Source organism: Gopherus flavomarginatus, chromosome 5, assembly GCF_025201925.1.
Source record: "Gopherus flavomarginatus isolate rGopFla2 chromosome 5, rGopFla2.mat.asm, whole genome shotgun sequence".
Taxonomy (NCBI): domain Eukaryota; kingdom Metazoa; phylum Chordata; order Testudines; family Testudinidae; genus Gopherus; species Gopherus flavomarginatus.
In genome coordinates this window covers 84585126-84605087 of record NC_066621.1, presented here as the reverse complement: position 1 = coordinate 84605087, position 19962 = coordinate 84585126, and the positions used below count along the sequence as shown (strand labels likewise).

General features: G+C 43.7%; 1 protein-coding gene across 1 annotated transcript in view; it reads left to right on the top strand.

The window, feature by feature from the left end:
• The first annotated feature begins 5457 nt into the window (after window positions 1-5457).
• TP53I11 (tumor protein p53 inducible protein 11) overlaps window positions 5458-19962 on the top strand; it is a 44952-nt gene continuing 30447 nt past the window's right edge. The window contains exon 1 of the mRNA XM_050955991.1: window positions 5458-5463. Coding sequence (XP_050811948.1) covers window positions 5458-5463 — 6 coding nt within the window. The remainder of the gene's footprint in view (window positions 5464-19962) is intronic.

Below are 19962 nucleotides of genomic sequence, written 5' to 3'. Positions count from 1 at the left end.
AGAAAGAACTCATGGTTTCAAAACAATAGTTACTTTATTTCAAAGGTGGGAGGGTGGTTGGCTTACAGGGACTTAAAATCAACAAAAGGGACAGGTTTGCATCAAGGAGAAACACACACAACTGTCACACCGAAGCCTGGCCAGTCATGAAACTGTTTTTTAAAGTATCTCTGATGCGCAGCGCGCCTTGCTGTGCTCTTCTACTCGCCCTGGTGTCTAGTGTGAAACGATTGTCTGCCATTGCTTTCACCCGGGGGGGGGGGAGGGAAAGCACTGACAACATGTCCCCAAAACCACCCGCGACAACGTTTTTTGCCCCATCAGGCATTGGGAGCTTAATCCAGAATTCCAATAGGTGGTGGAGACTGAAGGGACTGTGGGTTAGCTACCCACAGGACTTCGCTCCGTAAGTCAATGCTAGCCACAGTAGTGAGGACGCACTCCGACGACTTAATGTGTGGACATATGCTTAGTGTGGACATATGCAATTGACTGTATAAAATCGATTTCTAAAAATAGACTTCTACAAAATCGACCTAATTTCATAGTGTAGACATACCAGGCTGTCTTCACAAGAAATGTTGCTGTGGTACGGCTACAGCACTGCAACTGCACTGCTGTCCCGCGTCAGCGTAGACACTCATTACAGCAACATGAGGGGTTTTCCCAGTGCTGTAGTTTATCCACTCCCCAAGGAGATGGTAGCTAGGTTGATGGAAGAATTCTTCCTTTGTCCTAGTGTTGTTTATGGTGAGGGTTGGCTTAACTGTGTCACTCAAGTTGTGGATTTTTCTCAGCCTGAGTGATGTAGCTGTGTTGACTTGACTTTTGGTTTAGACCTGGCCTCTCGGTTATGGATTCAAATCCAGTACAGGAACAATACTTTCTAAAGTACCCAAGTCCCATTTTCAAAAGAGCATTAGGCATTTAGGAGCCTAGGGGCCATTGATTTTCAATCAAAATGCTTTCCTGGAATGTGTGGATTTAAGCTAAATTTGTGATAAAAAAATAAACTAATTTTGTCTGCATAACGTCAAAACATTTTATTTCAATAAGGTGAAAACGTTCCATCTTGTTTTGAATATACATATTTTGTATTATATTCTGATGTTTTGACTTAATCAGAATGAAACATCTTAATGGTTCTGACTTGACTTTTTTCTGGCATTTGTTCCATGGGAAATTTCAGATTTTTGTTTCAATTTAGAATAATAAAAAAAAAAATTCAAAATGTCAGTTTCTATACAATGGAAATTCCATGTTCTAACTAGCTTTGGACTATGTGAAATGAAAGGGTTGGGAGATTTAAGTCCAGTTCCCAGTGAGTAAGTGTGCAAATCACAAAAGCTACCGGCTCCTTTGGCATGATGATGTCATCTTGTTGGAGGTCTCAGAAGGGACATCAAGGATTGAAGTGACTATACAAATGGAGCTTTCTACTGATTCCTAGAGACGACACGCCAACTGCCTTTAATGTTAGAACACTTTTATCATTTCCTCATTATGTCCCCCGTTCATTTCACTCCCCCATCTCCCCTATTCTAATGTATTGCAATAGAATTAAAAAGCATCTGACTAGTTCCCCAGACGTCCCTATTGTTGGATATGATAGTGGGAGTCTTCCACCAGGACAGGACTGAGAATTATTGGTAGTGGTTAGGATGGGGAAGTGTGCCCAGCTGCTGCCCATGCTCAATCTGTTTTGAGGGCTGCAGTCTCCAAGTCCAGCCCTTTTCACCTGCCTGAATTCCACTGAAACAATTTTGTGGGTTTTTTTTTGATGTTTTATTTTAAAAGGGAATTGTATAATTGTTCAAAATGTATAAAAGAAAATCAAAGTCCCAAAGAGGAGCATCCTTCCCTCTTCTCTTTTATTACAAGGGGCTCTTGAGACCATCTGAAAGGCATTGCTTTTAGTCTATATTTAGAGCTGACAATCTTTTCAGAGAAATGCACAAATAAAATTTAATCTCATTGGTGGATTTTGTGAGCGGAACCAAAGGATGAGCAAAGAGGCGAGTTATGTTATTCTCTACAAATGATTTATTTTCACAGTGATACCATGTTGTTTGTCCCTCACCCCCAGGAACTGGGCCTTTGATGCGCTTCTTTGTTCTTGTTCCTTGTGTTTTTGCTAGAATCCTAAATAATCCATGATGTGTGACATTCCATACAAATAGTTTGGACATTAATGAATGGGGGAGGGGAATGGGAGAACAGTGGAGTAGTCTGGAGCCCTTGGCTTGAGACTTGTTTGGATTGCAAATATAATCAGTCTGTTGATCTCAACTGAGCTAACATCTATCATAATTAACAATAAATAAATACATCAATACAAGCAGCCAGACTTTTCAGTCTTTGCTCAGGACTGGAATAGCAAGGATTGCTACAGGTCAGAAATAAGGTGCATCAACAAAGTTGTAGGAAGGGGGACCCAAGGCTGAAATAACAGGGGGCTTTGTAGATTAGGAATGAGGTTCTTGTGGAGGGTGGCAGGAGAAAGAACAAGACTGGAATAATTAGGGTTTTCGCTGTTCAGGTTTGTGGTACATTAGAAAAGCAATATTCAGACAGGCACCAGACCTATCCTGGGGGCACTACAAGGTCAACAAGGTCAACAAGAAGCAATGGGCTTAAACTGCAGCAAGGGAGATTTAGGTTGGACATTAGGAAAAAGTTCCTAACTGTCAGGGTAGTTAAACACTGGAATAGATTGCCTAGGGAAGTTGTGGAATCTCCATCTCTGGAGATATTTAAGAGTAGGTTAGATAAATGTCTATTAGGGATGGTCTAGACAGTATTTGGTCCTGCCATGAGGAGAGGGGACTGGACTCGATGACCTCTCGAGGTCCCTTCCAGTCCTAGAGTCTATGAGTCTATGAGTCAAGACTAAGGCACCTTGGCTTTAAAGCCATTTCATAATGTATGTTTGTTATACATGGAAAGGGTTTTGACACAACCTTCAAAGAATGTTGCAAGATTTGTCCATTTACACAAGCTTTTGTATGATGTGAGGCTTGAGTTTCTTTGGTAGTTTGAGGAGTGTTTTGAGCTTGGCATTGTGCCATAATAGGTTCTGCTGTTATTTGTTTTGAAAGTATTGAGTGTGGTTACAAAATGGGATAGGGACACATTCTAAAGCAAGAGGAAGAATGAAGAAATACTGACAGGGATAGAGAGGACGCTACAAGATGGAAAAAGAAGGGCCCTGAAATCCACAACTGAACTGTGAGGAGAATGAGACACATACTGGGACAGTAGGATCTTTGTTCAGGTGCTGTATGCTGTATGCACATTTTGTGTGTGTGTAAGTGTGAGAGAGAGATTTAATGCACTAAAAGCTACAATTCAGTCGGGGGAAGGGGAGGGGGTTCTAGTGACTTGAGCATAACTCTTACTTTTTTAATATACTGTATCACCAAAGTCCCCCAAAGGATTTACTGCCGCATAAATAATACATCGCTAAGGGTACATTATTCCTGCTGTTATGGTAAAAGCTAAATCAGCATGGGCTAATCTCACGCTGTCTCTCTAAAACTAAGCAGTATAATAACGTGGTTGGAATATTTACGGCATTCGGTTAGTCTGGTCCCACACTCTGTAAATTGAAAAACCGTGCGAGGTGTACTCTATTAATTACGGTAAAAGCGCATCCTGAAGACTTGATTTCTAGGCGCTCGGTTTCTGCGGATGTCTCTTAAGCTAATCAGCACAGCGTGTGGGTGGCAACAGCACAGCAGTTTTGCTTTTCGATGCGACGTGTGATTGGTGTAATATGGTAATATAGAGGAGGTGCTAGGTTTGGCTTTTATTATGGTAAGTGTAGATTGCACAAAGGACCCCCGGCTGAGAGCGCTTCGTCTAGTCAGTTTCTGTCTCTGCAACTGACCAGCAAGATGTGAATTTGTTTGTGGAAATTTTTTTTCACGTGGGGGTGGCGTTCGATAGACCACGCAACCCCCGGCCAACTCCAGGGAGACCATGCTCTAAGGCTGTAAGTTTGTGTGTTCGGTTTCAGTGCAATTACTTTTCTCTCTCTTTCCAATTTCTAGCCCAGCATTTATCGGTCCCTCTCTGGGAAAAATGTTTCTTTGCTGCTCGCTAGTTTAAGCAGGTCTGGCTGGCCCCTGGTTTCGTCTTGGGAAGGCACTGCACTGATGTCTCTTTGCTGCGCCTGTTGTGTTTCTTTGTACCGCCAGCTGGCTTGTTTTGTGCTCGTGAACTGAGGGATTTGCTGACCCCCTCCCCACCCCGCCGTTCCCAGTATTTGCATTGACTTGGGAGATGGAAAGTTGTAAAGCAACACACAACCTTTCTGGTGTGGTTTTGTGTTAAGAGCCACTTCCTGCCCCCAGGTAACGAATAGCCCGGGGAACGCTGTAATGGTAAATGCCTTGAGATTTCTCGCGTCCTCTTTGTTTGGGGAAAAAAGCTGCACAGTCTGCTTATTCCTCTCAACGTATTGGTGTGAAATTCACGTGAGCGAATAAATATTGGTGCTCTCTGTGGAGGGATGTGTGTAGTAATGTATTGTTTTGGGGTTTGTATAGTAATCGTCACACAAGGGCATCAGAAAAGAACTTCCAGCTGTTTAACCTGGATGCACGTGTGTATGTGTGGTGTTTGGGGGGGGGGGTCTTTGCATTTTGATACATGACAGTGCTACATGTATCAGAAAAAGGGACATGCCTTCCTGGGTGAGGAAGCAGGTAATCTGCCTGCAATTGTAGGGGGTTTCCTTTACTGCTAGTTCTTGCGTTGCTTGTTACGGTAATGATGGCCTCTGTGTTTGTCTCAAGGAAACATGAGTAAATGAGAGACAAGGCTGTGAACCATAGCATTACTTTGGGACTCCCCAGCTGCAGAATCTGGGAATCCAAATGTACAGTTTATTTGGTCTCAAGTCTCTGTCTCAGTGCAAATCAGCAACTTCTCCTCTCCTCCTAGAGCCACTTCCAAATTTCCCAATACAAACTTTACAAAGGCGTGTAGGAGAGGTTACCCTCTCAGGTCTCTGCCAAGAGTGAGTAGTGGTATGGCAAGAGGTGAGCAGCTATGTGACTTTTGTAGACTCATGCTGCCACTTGCACATTTCATCCTGTAACACTTCTGCTCCAAAGAGCTGCCACAGGGTAGACCTGAAGTGAACAAAAGCAACTGTGGCTGGCAGTGATTATTTTCTGGGTAAGGAAGTAGAGCTAGCTCTTTCTTTGTGTCTGGAGAGATACAACTCCTCTGGTATCAATTGCACTTTTTTTTGTTGACATGTTTGCTCCCTGTGCATCTTAGTCACTGCCTGCTTTTACAACAAAAAAGATTAGTCCACTCACATTTGCTTCTCAGAGTTCATCCAACTGTCAGAATGAACTGGATTTGGACATTGAGCTGACATTGGTTAGGATAATTTCACCAGCAGAACCCGTAATATTGGCCTGATTTGACATCTGCATGAGTACAATGAAGGTATGCATGGTACTTTAGGTAGGCAGCAAAGCCTGGTACCTGCACCAGTATGAACTGATCATGAGACGGGGTGCTGAAGAACATAACAGACAGGATGGCTAGATAGAAGGAGGAAGGAACCACCTTATTCTGTGTGAGCCTTGCTTGGATGGCACAATCCGTATCCTGTTAGTTCCGCTCTTGGGTGCCGAGACTGTCTTCAGCTGGTGTTAACATGCAACACTGTGGAATTGGTGGAAAGAGGGAGGTGCAGGGTCCAAATAAGGGAGTGGCAGGTGACCACAGATGAGATGTAGGCTGTACAGAGCAGAAATTTGAAATAAATGCAGTAGGGGATGTAGAACCAGTGGAGGGACTCATGTGAGGCTGGGGTCTGTGTGATATAGTCACAGCTAATTTTGGATACTCTGTAGTGGGAGAGCTAGCGGGGGTGTTCGGGAGCCTGTGGAAAAGGAACCCATAGCACCGAGCAAGAGAGGCAGGGATGGATTTCAAAGCTGTTATAAAGGAGGCAGCAGCAGAATATGGCAATGTGAGGGACGAGGAAAAGAGGGGAGTTGAGACTGCCTGCCTGGAAGCAGGGAAAATCATGAGTATTATCTGTTAGGCTGGAGGCAGTTGGAGGAAGGGTGAAGTCTGAGGCAGACTTCTGAGCTAGATTTAAAGATCTTTCTAGGTGCTCATGTGGCCTCCATTGCCCTAGCACAGGAGTTCTTCACCGACACTAGCTCCGTCTTAGAAGAGCAAGTTGGGAGAGTTAGTGTCTAATGGTGGGTTTGGTGGGGTTTCCAATCAAGTTAAGGTTGCTTGACTTGGGGGACAGGGAGTAAGTCTGGACAAGGCCTCTGTCTCATTCTTCAGGTCCCTAGGACTGTGTGTGGGGTTCCCCCCCCCGCCCCTGAAAAATTTCTCAACCTCTCAACAATAGTTGTCTTGCCCACATGCTCAGAGTTTAACTGATTGCCATATTTGGGGCTGGGAAGGAATTTTCCTCCAGGGCAGATTGGCAGAGGTCCTGGAGGTTTTTCACCTTCCTCTGCTGCATGGGGCATGAGTCACTTGCTGGAGGATTCTCTGCAGCTTGAGGTCTTCAAACCACAATTTTGAGGACTTCATTAACTCAGACATAGGTTAGGGGTTTGTTATAGAAGTGGATGGGTGAGAGTCTGTGGCCTGCATTGTGCAGGAGGTCAGACTAGATGATCATAATGGTCCCTTCTGACCTTAAAGTCTGAGTGCTAAAGGAGACATGGTTCCCATTAGTCCGTACCTATTAAATCACTGGGTCATTTGTAACTGCACAGAGCAGGCCCCAAGGATATGGTGGTAAAAAGGGCTAGCAGCTGCCAGTGTTTCCTCTGCACTAGAGCTACCACCAGTGCTGCTGGATGCTGAGATGTTAGGGCATGTCTAAGTTGTAATTAAACCCACAGTTGGTCTATGCTGGCTTGTGGGGCTGTTGAATTGTTGTGTAGATATTTGGGCTGGAGTCCAGGCTCTAGGATTCTGTGAGGTGGGAGGGTCCCAGATCTCAAGCTGTAGCCTGAGCCCAAGTGATTACATTGCAATTAAAAAGCCCCCAAGTCAGTTGTCATGGTCAGTGTGGGTGTCTTACTGCAGCGTTGCTGTGCCATTAGTGCACACAAGAGGAGAAGCCATTCTTGCCTTGTCTCTAAAGAGACACCTAGGCAGTGGTTTAAGAAGTGACATTTAGTAGCTCAGCTAGAAACAGAGACTGCAACATAATAAAGTTAAAGATCCTCGTGTGAAGAACGGTTGATTTCCCCAGAAAGAGGGAGCTTGTCAGAAAAGCCCTGAAGTCCAAATGAAATTAAAATCCTTAGACTTGCTATGGAGGTGACTTAACCAACCAGAACAGGCTGAAAGCATGCATAAAAACTCTGTGCAGATCACAGATTATACACACGCGCGTGCGATAAGTACTGACTCCTGACACCCTCCCTGCTCTGTAGAGCCTAGGGATCAGTAAGATGATTTTAATCAAAAGGAGTATAATTCAGTCACTTCCAGATTATGTCCCTGTTATTCTCTCAGTGCTAGTCTAGGGTAGGGCTCCTCTTTCCTCACAGCAACTTTCATGCAGACCTCTACTCTGGCATTTGCCTTGCACAAACTAGATATCATAGAATATCAGGGTTGGGAGGGACCTCAGGAGGTCATCTAGTCCAATTGCCTGCTCAAAGCAGGACTGATTCCCCACACAGATTTTTGGCCCCCTCAAGGATTGAGCTGACAACCCTGGATTAAGCAGGCCAATGCTCAAACCACTAAGCTACCCTTCCCCTCTCCTCTCCGGGAGGGTTGAGGTTCTTTGGTAGGGAGGAAAGAGCATGTCTTTCATTTAGTCTCCAAGGAAACTTCATTCTATTCAGCAGCCCATGGCATAACATGTTGGCTGTAGCGGATAGGAGCCTTCTGGGCAGAAGCGCCCTTCCACAGGCATGGCCACATGGGAGATGGAACCCCACTAAAATATCTCCATCAGCTCAGCCAAAAAAGACACATGAAACCCATAGCCCTGAGGCTTAGGTCCCATCCAAAGCAAAATCTCTTTTCATTGATTTCGCTGAGCATTGGATCAGGCCCTAGTGCACATTTTGTTCACTTTGAGTCAAATGCATTTTGTGCGCTTGGAGCACCAGGAGCTCCCATTGAAGTGAATAAGAGTTTGAGGCAGTTAACCCTTACACTACCTCACTTTCTGAACATCATAAGATCAGGAAGGACTCTCTGTTGCCATACCCAGCCCCTATGAAGAGTGTAGCACAATGAGTCAAGCATTTTAGGAGGAGGTGTCTTCCACCCCCCACTTCCTCCCTGAAGCATTAGATTGCAAGCTCTTGGGAAGAGAGTCTGTGCCCCAATGTTAGCTGCTGTACAAAACACACATTGGGGTTCTAATCTCTGAATGGAGCCTCTGAAATGCCACTGCAATACAAATAAGTTTCCCACTGCTAGAGGCAGGATACCACACTGTGCAGACCAATGATTGATAAGTTATGGAATGATATGGACCATTGGTCTGAACTGGAATAGCAGGAATGATACCAGACCACTGAGACTGATATTTTGATACGGTATTGATCATCTTCTATGCCTGTATTTTTCCTTTGCTGTTGCATTTGTTTTAACTCTTTCCCTTTCACTGGAAGATACACACATGAACAAAAAATATTGTTTGGAGTTTGTGTGTTTGTGGTGGTTTTTTTTTTTTTTTTTTTGTTTTGTTTTGGCCTAAAACCAACAGGAAAGGTCTTGACACTCTGGGGATACTATTTATAGAAAGCAGATATTATTTTTCACATTTCAAATATAGTAGCATAAAAACAAATCTTTGGAAAGAGACACTTGGAGGCTTGTCTCTAGAGCAGATAAAAATTGCCCTAGGAGAGGACCAGAGAGACAAGCTGCTGTTAAATGGAATCTTGTAACTTCTTCTTTTGTAAGTTAAGCTTTCTCCTTGGTTCCTAGATGCCAAACTAACTAGGGTTCCCCAGGCTATCAGAGTTGTCTTTTTTAGCACTATGGGTGAAGTTATCTGTAAAGATTAAAAACCAAACTGGAACTTCAGGGCTTTGTCTTTCACACATTCAGCAAAATTAGTAGTAATTTGTCTCTCCGGTGCTGCCTTTGAGATCTCAAAGAGCTTTATAAAGACAAACTAATTGTGTCTCAGCCCTTCTGTGCAGCCAGTTAGTGGTGTTTTCATTTTATAGATTGGGAGAATGAGGCACAGGAATTCACTTCCCGTCCCTGAAGGAGGCACACAGAGGGTCAGTATAAGAATTTGATAGTCCCAACTCCGAAATCTCTGCTTCAAATCACTAGACCAAACTGTTTCATAATGGAAATGCATTTCTTTCCCATTCTCCATGTGACCAGTCATGACACCTGAGTGTTCCAGTCACATGAATCATTAACTTCCTCTTGGGGAAATATCCATAACATGGAACTGCCTACTTAGCACATTTTTACAGTGCTTGACATAGTCAAATTCCTGGATAGACATGACTGACTAATCCATCCATAAACTAGGGATGGGTCAGGGTTATTCCCATTTTAAAGGGGGTAAACCAAGGAAGAAAGGCAAAATGACTTTCCCAAGGCCGCCTGAGTCCCAACCCTCTGCTCGTTGTGCTAGAACACTGTCTGGTCCCCTCTCTTTTTCATGTGGCTGTGGGGTAGAAGCTTGGTGACATCTGCCATCAAGAGAAGGGGAAAGGGCCAGCTTCACGGCAAGGGCTGCAGAGAGATCAAGAAAAGTGTTTGTGGTGAATTGTATATCCACTGGCAGCCTTGGATGGTCTGGGAAAGGTGCAAAGGTTGTATAGGTAGGGGGCGAAGAACTTTTGGCTCCTGAATTTACTGGGCCAAGCTCGGAAAGGAGACTGGGATCCCCATCATCACTATGGGCTTCATTGAAGTTGGCCCTGGGATTTTAATTTGGACCATAGATTTCTCTCAGTCTCATATGTCTGAGTTAACTGATCGTAAACTGAGCAACAGTTATGTTCTGCTGTGGGGTCGGTGACAGTATGAGTGCATGCAGCTCTGCACACAGGTGTGTCCCTTTGGACTTGCTAGCAGCAGCCTGATTGAGGGGTTATGCATCTGAGACAGAGATTAGAATGCGGCCTCCTTCTGTTACTTAACACCATAGAGAAATCCCTCTTCCTGTTTTAAATATAAACCACATGCAAGGTATTTTGAACTGTGACATATACAGCTGCAAGGGGAAAGCCAGACAGGGACAGCAGTCTGGCCCAGTGCCTGCTACGGGCACAGGGCTTGCAGCCATGCCATTTCAGGTTGTAATCCTGTCTGCCCTTACAGAGTCAGCAGTATGCATCCAACGAAGTGGGTATTCACCCACGATACGTCTGTTAGGTTGCCTACCCCTGTTATAGACTATGGCACGTGAGCTGATTTTCAGTGGCACTCAGACACCTGGGTCCTGGCCACCGGTCCCATGGGCTCTGCATTTTAATTTAATTTTAAATGATGCTTTTTTGAACACTTTTTTTAAAAACTTTATTTACCTTACATACAATAGCTTAGTTAATTATAGACTTATAGAAAGACCTTCTAAAAACATTGACGTATTACTGGCATGCGAAACCTTAAATCAGAGTGAATAAATGAAGACTTGGCACACCACTTCTGAAAGGTTGCCGACCTCTGGTCTATAAGGTGCCACAAGACTCTTCTTGCTACTTTTACAGATCCAGACTAACACTGTTACCCCTCTGATACCTAGCAGTATGAGGCTAGCTCAGCAGCTGAATAAGAGGCCTACAAAGAAAACCCTCAGATCTTGAGATATTATGTTGGTGACTCAGCAGCTGGTACATTTGCTTCTGACTGAGAGCTCTGTCAAGGAACCACTGTAGCACTAAGGGGCATAGTGTATATGAAATAATAATAATAATAGGCCTTGACTATTTACTGTCACGAAAAGATCCCCTTGTGCTTGTTTGATTATAGGGAGCGGGTATATATTATTTTTTGACTCAGAACTTCATGCTTCTCAAAATCCATCTGCAGATTCAGCTGGATACACTATTCATTTGGGGTCACATTCAGCTCTGCCCCAGACTTCCAGGGTAATCTCAGGACAGTCACTTATACCCTCAGATGAGGAACTGAGGCACAATGTGAATATTAAAAAGGGTGAATGGGATGACCTAAGTAATCCTAGGCCTGTCAGCCTGACATCACTCCCTGGCAAGATAATGAAGAGGCTGATATGGGACTCACTTTCTTAAAGAATTAAAGGAAGGTAAATGCCAGTCAACAGGCTTATGGAAAACCAATCCTGTCAAATGTAATTTCAGAAAAATTAAAAATTTGGTTGATAAAAGTGGTATAGATGTTAGATTTCTGTAAGGTGTTTGACTTTATACCATACAACATTTTGATTAAAAATAAGTGATAAAATTAACATGGCACATAAATAGATTAAAAGCTGGCTAACTGATAGGTCTCAATGTAATTGTATACAGGGACTCATCAAGCAGACATATTTCTAGTGGGGTTCTGCAGGGATTTGTTCTTGGCTCTAAGCTCTTTAATGCTGAACCACATGGAAGAAAGCAATCACTAAAATTTGCAGCTGATGCAAAAATAGGGGGAGTGGTGAGCGATGAGGACAGGTCAGATACAGAGCACCTGTGCCCAGTTTACCAAGCAAGTTACATTTTAATATGGCTAAATTGTGTAATTATACAATGGGAGACTCTATCCTGGGAAGCAGTGACTCTAGAAAAGATTTGGGAGTGCTGGTGGAGAAACAGTTGAATGTGAGCACCCAGTGAGACACTGGTCAAAAGGGCTGATGTGATCCTTAGTTGCATAAACAGAGGTTATTTTACCTTTGTATTTGGCACCGGTGCAACTGCTGCTGGAATACTGTCCAGTTCTGTTGTCCACAATTCAAGAATAATGATAAATTGGAGAGGGCTCAGAGGAGAACCATGAGAATTATTAGTGGACAGGAAACATGCCTTTTTAGTGATGAGCAAAATAGATGGAGCTCTTTGAGCCTAACAAAAGGTTAAGAGGTCACTTGATTCATCTGAGTATCCACAGGGGGAACAAATACTTACAAAGGAGATCTTAAATTTAGCAGAGGAAGGTATAACATGGTCTAATGGCAGGAAGTTTAAACTAGACAAATGGAGACTAGAAAAAAAGGTGAAATATTATAACTGAGTGATTTAGCCACTGGAGCAATTTATCATGGGTCGTGGTGGATTTTCCATCACTTTTTTAAATCAGAATTGGAGGTTTTTCTGAAAGCTGTGCTCTAAGCATTGTTCTGGGAAAGTTCTATGGCTATGTTTATAGAGGAGGTCAGTAGATCAGTGATTCTCAGATTTTGTGTTGATCTCTTTCACACAGTAAGCCTCTGACTGCAATGATCTCTTCCCCCCCCCCCCCCAAAAAATGGAGGGAGGGTAACTTAATGGGGGCTTGGGGCCCCATGCATGGCCAGGGTCCAGGCTGTCAGCTCACACTCTGCATGTAACTATCTTGCAACACCCAGTTGAGAACCTTTGGGCTAGGTGATAATGGTCCCCCCTCTTATCTTGGAAATCTATTTAGCCTACCTCAGCGGTGTTGAGGAAAAATGGATTAAAGACTTGTGAAGCATCCATCTAATATAGTAATGGGGGAGGGGGCATGTAAGTAAAGTAGCATTCTCAAACAGCATTAAAAGTTGCCATATTCCACTGTAGAGATGGATGTTCAACCTATACAGTATTGGAAGAGCTCTGGGGGTCCTTTTAAAGATGAAAGGTGTTATAGACAAGTCAATCACTAAAAAGTAAGGCATTCCAGAGCATGGTATGTTGTTAAACAAGTTTATTTCAGTAAGCCCTGGAACTCTGAGAGCTTGAATATCCTTTGCTCACCCTTTAATTACGTGCCATGCAGCAGAAGGATAATACACGGTGTACACCAATGAACTACAAGGCTCTGACTATCCTCCCCAGTGACCAGAGTAAAAGTGCAGGAACTTGTGTTGCTGATTCCTGAGGAGCCAGATAATGTTTGCTTGGCAAATACCCAGGCTTTGCAATGTGAGTAAAGAACAAGTCCAGGATATTTGTGTCTTGGAACAGAAATTACTATGGGAAATGCTGCTTAAAGGAACACACGCCCTTTGCCCTGCTGAGGGTTGCATTGGAAGCTTGCCAGGAACTCAAGGGGCTGCACCTAATATGGTGGACAAATTTGGAAAAAAATCTGACACTATAGTAATAGATCTATAGTCACTCAGGACTTTAAGATAGAGGGAATAGGACTTTGCCAAAGCATAGGCCCTTCGCACTTGAAGCGAAAGTGGAGACTCTGGAAGTGTTGACAATATAGGACTTAGGACACTTGCTCAGGTATGACCTACAACTCTCCTGTGCTCAACAGTAACACAATCTGCACAGCTGTGTGTACATTCTAGTGTGCTGGATAGAACCTTGACACTACGCAGTTGCACAGCACATTCTGGGTCGGATTTGATGAGCTCCTTCTTTGACTCCCATCCCAGCTGATGCCAAAGAATCAGGATGGATTAAAGGTTGATCTTATCCAGATGTATGAATGAAGTAGCTGAGCTAAAATGTCCTGAGTAAATCAAGTTACCATCCCATCTACAGCACAAAGCAAACAAATACTACATTGCCACCTTTTTGTTGGTGCCTAGCAAGTATTTGGAGCTAGATGAGAGGGAAAAAAGATGCCATGACTCACAGGGCTAACGCTATCTGAAGCCACAGAAAAAGGTAGCAAGGGAAGGATTAACAGAAGTCTATGGCACATCTGGTGAAGAGGCATTATGCCAATGAGAGAGCATGTTCTCCTGTTGGCATAATTACTCCATCTCAACGAGAAGCGGAAGCATGTTGGTGGCACTGGTGTGGACAGCACTAAACAGGTGTTGCTTGGGGGGTGGGAGGGGACTTTTTTACCCCCCTGAGCAATGTTCGTTAGATCAATGTAAGTGGTAGTGTAGATACACCCTGAGACTCCCATTTTCTCTTGACTGGAGGAGGAGTATTCTGCCATTGAAGAATTTTGTTTTCTGTATGCTGATACTATTTCCTTCGTGCCTTTGTGTTCACAGCAGGTGGAGTTTTCAGGGCACGGAAACGTGAAAGATGCCTCCAATAACCCATCTAGGCATCTAGCAACCTCCATCTTCTCCCACCACTACCCTTGAGTCTGATGACCTGTCTGTTTCAGTGCCTGCAGAGAGCCATTGGAGAATCCTCCTCCAATACCACAGTGCTCTCTGAGGATAATTCTATCATCCACGTGGAATGGGTGGCACTTGGAATCCTTGTGAGGAAGGGCCATCCTCAGGACACAGTGATTGGCATTTTAGTGTCCTAAGGACAAGTCAAAAGTGTGCATGTCATTGCCACACTTTACCTGAGGCTTCTCCTGTAATGTATCCCTTTCCTCACACCTAAAACTTTAAACCTTCAGATGTCTTAACTGGATGATGAGTGAGATGGGGAGATCTCTGCCATTCTGGTCAAGTATAGGGGATTATCTCCCAAATCATTTTTGGATGTGAGCATCATGTTGCTAGCTATGGGGTCTGAAAAGGGAGACAGACCTGGGAAGGAGTCCACATCCCCATTACCCTGTGGGCGCTTTTTTTTTTTAATCTTAGTCCTTAGATGTAGCCATCTTATTCCTTCCACACTTGGACAAACAAGGCTTGTTAAGGAGCCATGTTTTACACTGACATCTGGTAGAACAGAAGGGACCATCCCACTTTTTATCCCGCTGTATGAATCCATATTGACAAATGCATGAATGATGCAAGGATCATCCATTAGAACGTAGAATGGGACAGCAGCGCTCAGGGCTGGCTCCAGGCACCAGCCCAGCAAGCAGGTGCTTGGAGCAGCCATGGGGAAGGGGCAGCACGTCTGGCTCTTTGGTGGCAAGTCCCTCTCGGAGTGAAGGATCTGCTGCTGAAGACTGAAGTAGCGGCAGTAGACAGGGCTGGCTCTACTGTTTTTGCCACCCGAAGCAGCGCAAATTGCCACCTTGATGGCGGGGGCAGTCTGTGTGCCGATAGGGTGGCAGGCACGTTTCTGCAGTGGTGGCAATTTGGTGGCAGCTTCTGTCTTCAGCTGGAAGACAAAAGCTGCACTGCTGCGGACAGCTGAACATAGAAGCTGCTGCCAAATTGCTGCCACTGCAGAAATGTGCATGCTGCCCTAACAGGGCACGGACTGCCCCTGCCATCTGCGGTGGCAATTTGGCACGCTGCTTGAGAGCAAAAACAGACTGCCACCCCAAGCACCTGTTTGGAATGCTGGTGCCTGGAGCTGGCCCTGGCCGTAGAGCTCCTGCAGATCACAATTGTGGCTTTTTTTTTTCTGCTTGGGGTGGCAAAAACCCTGGAGCTACCCTGGCAAGGCCCCAACATGTCTGAGGCTTCTAAGCAGTAATAACAATATACATTTGAATCACTGTTACAAGAACACTCTCAACTATTCCATATATGGACTCTGCATTAGCCTTTTGCAGGTGTGGGAAGACCCCTCTGGCAGTATAAGAAGCATTGCCCTTTTCAGTCTGTACAGGTTTCTTCCATTTTTTCCCTTTTCCTGATGAACACCGTTCTAAAAAGGTACTTGTGTGCTGAATACCCATTGTTGCTGATGCATGTTATGAAATCAAAAGACGTGAGATTAAGTGTCACATTTCAATCCAGAGCCTTGTTGATCTGTGTATAATTCTAGAGTTAACAGCTTGTCAGGTGTGCATGGCACACACCATGTATATTCCCTGATTTAGCAGAGCAAGTAAAACCAAAGTCAGTCTTGCATCAGCTGCTGAGTGGGCACTACCATGATCACAGGCTACGTGGATACCTGTAAACTGACTGCCAAGAGCTGAATGGGAAAGACCTAATACTTTGATATCGCCAGGGAGTTCAAGGTAGTTGTGGTCCTATTAGCGCTATGCCATCCCTGTGTCTCATGTGACCACATTGACACAGGTAATGCCTGGCTAGTTTTATGGCAACTATAGGTGGTATCCAGACGACAGGGATTTTTCAAAGAGCTTCTTGAATATCTGAACTTCATATTGAAGTATTCCTACTTGCACTCCAAGATAACATTTAGAGCTGGAACTCTTTTCCACAAAAAAAAAGGCAGATTCAAGTCAGGCAAAACAGTTCATGAATGTCAAATTTCTTTCAAATTTGTTTTTGGTCAAAACCTCAAATTAAAAAAAATTTGTTTTTGACACTTTCAACACAAGTCACTCTCTCCTCCAATTTAAAATAACTCTTGAAACTTCAGTTTTACTAAGATCTGAAACATTGTTTGAATTTCTCTCTCTCTCATTTTTACTCAACATGAATTTCATTTGTTTGGGTCAACCTAAAAAGAAAAGGTTTCAGCAAAATAATTTTTGGAATGGCCAAAGAACCGGAAAGTCAGTTATTTGCATAGGTCTATTCACGTCTGATCTTTCTGCCTGTAGCAAGCAGAGACACCTCATATCTCCAGCTACAGAGCATAAGCTGGTTGTCAGAGACCAGAAGGGACTTCTCTGATTTTGATCAATGTTGTATAGTTAGCCAGATACGCCAATGGAGATTTTTAGCCTTCCTCTGAAGCACTGATTATACCATAAGCAGGCTATCAACTAGATAACATGATTAATCCAATGTTGCAAAATTCTCTAACTCTGAACAGCTCAAAACTTTAGATATTTAATCTTAACAGCACCATGTGAGCCAAATCAATATCATCTCTAATTTAAAATTGGGGAAACTGAGGCATGGGGAGGCCAAGTGTTTATCCATGGCCACATGGCAAGTCAGTGGCAGAGCTAGAATTAGAACCCAGGTCTCCTGTCTCCAAGTGCCCTGCTCTATCCACTAAACACTACGTGTCTCTGTAAAAATACTAGTCCATTCAAAAGGCCTCAGGGAGCATAACTGCATGTCACACTTTGCTGATCTATTGGATATTGCAGGACTATGTTCTGCCGAGTCCCCTTCTCCCATCCCCCATAGAACCCAAATAAAAGAATAGACTGGAAACTGCTTTCAAATAGTTTCACTTCATTTTGCTTCCTTGAGCTTGTTTGAATTACTGAAGTACTCTCTGCACCCTCAGAAGTCATCTTCCCCTCCCCCGCCCCCCGGTCCTGGAATCCACTGTCCCTCATTGGGCTCTCTCAAGCAAGAGTTTCAAATCTGACATTTCTAGCATCAGCCTGTTGTCATAGAAACCATGATGGTGTCAGAAAAATGATGGTGATTTCACCAGCTGGGGACAGGCTATAAACCAGGTGCAGTGATGTGGGCGGGTGTGTTTGGTAGGGAGGAGAAACTGAGTTACACCTTCTGGTCCCAGTCCTCAGATAGTAGTTGTCAGTCAGCTGCCTCCACACTGCTTTCTACAAAGCAGCTTGCGGAGGATAGCTGTGTGTGTATATAAATGACATGTTTGTGCATTAAAAAGCCCCAAGGGAGTGATAAGCCTCAGAACTGTAGTTGAGTGATGACTGGTGGTTAATACTGTGAGTGGTCTAGGGAGGAGGTAAGAGCATGTTACCACACTGCAAATGACCAACACCCCATAAAACAACCTGGCATGCAGAGGAATTAATAAGACCAGGAACAAAAAACTAATGCCAGTCAGCCTTCTACACTGAGGGGCCATATCAGGGGATAGATATCAATCTTAGTTATATGGCAACAATTCAGCCTGTATCATCTTACAATCTCCAATATGCTTTCACTGTAGTACAGTATCTAAATGCTAGTATGTGTAATTAGAAACAGGCCTAAATTAAAGCCCCACATACAAATACCCCCTGAATGTAAGGAAAGATTTGATCTGGATTCAAACCAGGGGGCTCAGGGCCATCTATACATGACTTTTATTGCACTAATCTGGGATGGATGTGCCTTCACTACTCATGAGTAATACAAGCGAGTTTCCTATGGATAACAGACATGATTTTTTTTAAGGTCTAATCTCAGGACCTGTTAAGGCTACAGAAAGTTTTTTTTCATTGAAGGGGGTATTTTCTGCTCAACAGTGGGATAAACCACAGGGCTGCTGGACTTCTGGCTAGGCCTTTTAAATCAGTGGTTCTCAACCAGGGGTACATGTACCCCTGGGGGTACTCAGGGGTCTTCCAGGATCTACATCAACTCATCTAGATATTTGCCTAGTTTTACAATAGGCTACATAAAAAGCACTAGCAAAGTCAGTACAAACTAAAATTTCATACAGACAATGACTTGTTTATACTGCTCCATATACAATGCACTGCAGTACAAGTACAGTATTTATATTCCAATCAATTTATTTTGTATGGTAAAAATGAGAGAAATTTTTTTTTGTAAGCAAGTAGCTTAAGTCAGGTGAAAAGTGGAGCTATGCAAGACAAATCAGACTCCAGAAAGGGTATTGTAGACTGGAAAGGTTGAGAGCCTCTGATGATATGATGCAAAATCAGCATGGACACTTAAGTGAAATCAACTTGTTTTGGTGGAGTCCTGTGGCTTTGAGGGCTAAAAGGGTCAACCAAGCTTGACCCTTGTAACATTTTAGTTAAACTTTTACTCCCTCGGCCCAATTTTTTGGGCCAGAACACACCCTTGGCCACACATGGGAGAGTGATGATCACAATTCAGTGTTTATGAAGTGGCAAGCCTTTGTAAATATCACTAGAGCTCTTTCCATTTAGAGGTAGAAAAAATGGGAGAATGATGCATTTTAAGAGAGTGAACCTGAGAATACCTTTTAGAATATTGTAGTGTCACTTAAGCAAGTGTCCTCAGTGTTGGTTGTGACCCCAGGGTAGATCAGAATTTTTTTTTTCTAGCCTTCCTTCATAACCAGAAAGCTTTCTGAATGTTGGAAGCCAGTGATAATTAGCTTTGTCTATAGCTATAGCTGGATATACAAGTCAAAACTTCATAAGAATGCATCAGTTATACTTAATGTGAAATTATCAATATGTATATGCAGTGAATAGACTTAGCACGTGGCTCAGTGAACTGAGCCCTCTGCACCAGTGGCATGTGTGTGTGGTGTTTTTGTTTTTTTTTTTTTAAATTGAAAACTACAAAGTACTCTAGGAAATGGGGCATAAAGGATTCTGGGATATAAATTCAAGAAAGAAAACTGGATTGTTTTCAGGTCACAGAAGGCAAAAACAAATGAGATTTGAGGCTACCAACTGTAAAATGAGTTCTCAACCTTTTCCAATAATGACACAAACAGCTACAATACTGTTAATACCCTGTTTCACACTTTTTCTATGGACCTTTTTAAAAGGTTATTTTGACAGGACTCACCATTCTGGAATCATCCTCTCATGGCAAGAGCTGCTACTGCAGCAATGGCACCCCATTCCACCTTCAAGCCTTAGTGGTCGGGAAGGGTAACTTGGTCTTCCAGCCATGTTGCTCATTGGGTATGCTAGAAGATGGTAGAACTAATGTTTGACATCGTTGTATTTGGATGAGTTAAAGGTAACAAACACAAGGTCTTCCAGCCCACCTGGGCTTTTGGGGGAGAGAAACCTAAGAAAGTCCGAAACAAACTCTACTACCTTTCCTGGGCTCAGTTGTCTGCAGAATTCTTCCCCATTTTCTACAGAGCCCTGCCTCCCAGCCTACTGACCCTCAAGGCTTCTTCCTTGGCATCCTTCCCCTAGACTGTCTCTCTGCCTGCCTGCCTGCCTGCCTCTTCTCTCCTTTCAAGGCCAGTCAGTTCTCCCAGCCTTTTAGGGACATCGCTCAGCTCCTTCCCAGCTGCACCCAATTGTTGACCCAGACCGTCTAATCCTGAGCTGGTCAGGATCAGTTTGGGAGGGTGGGTGTGTAGCTGATCTATCACAGGTGAGGTTGAGCCCAACTCTCCTTAAAGATACCTGTGATGGGTATCTTGCCCTGCTATTCTTTTGAATTTGACCTTATGT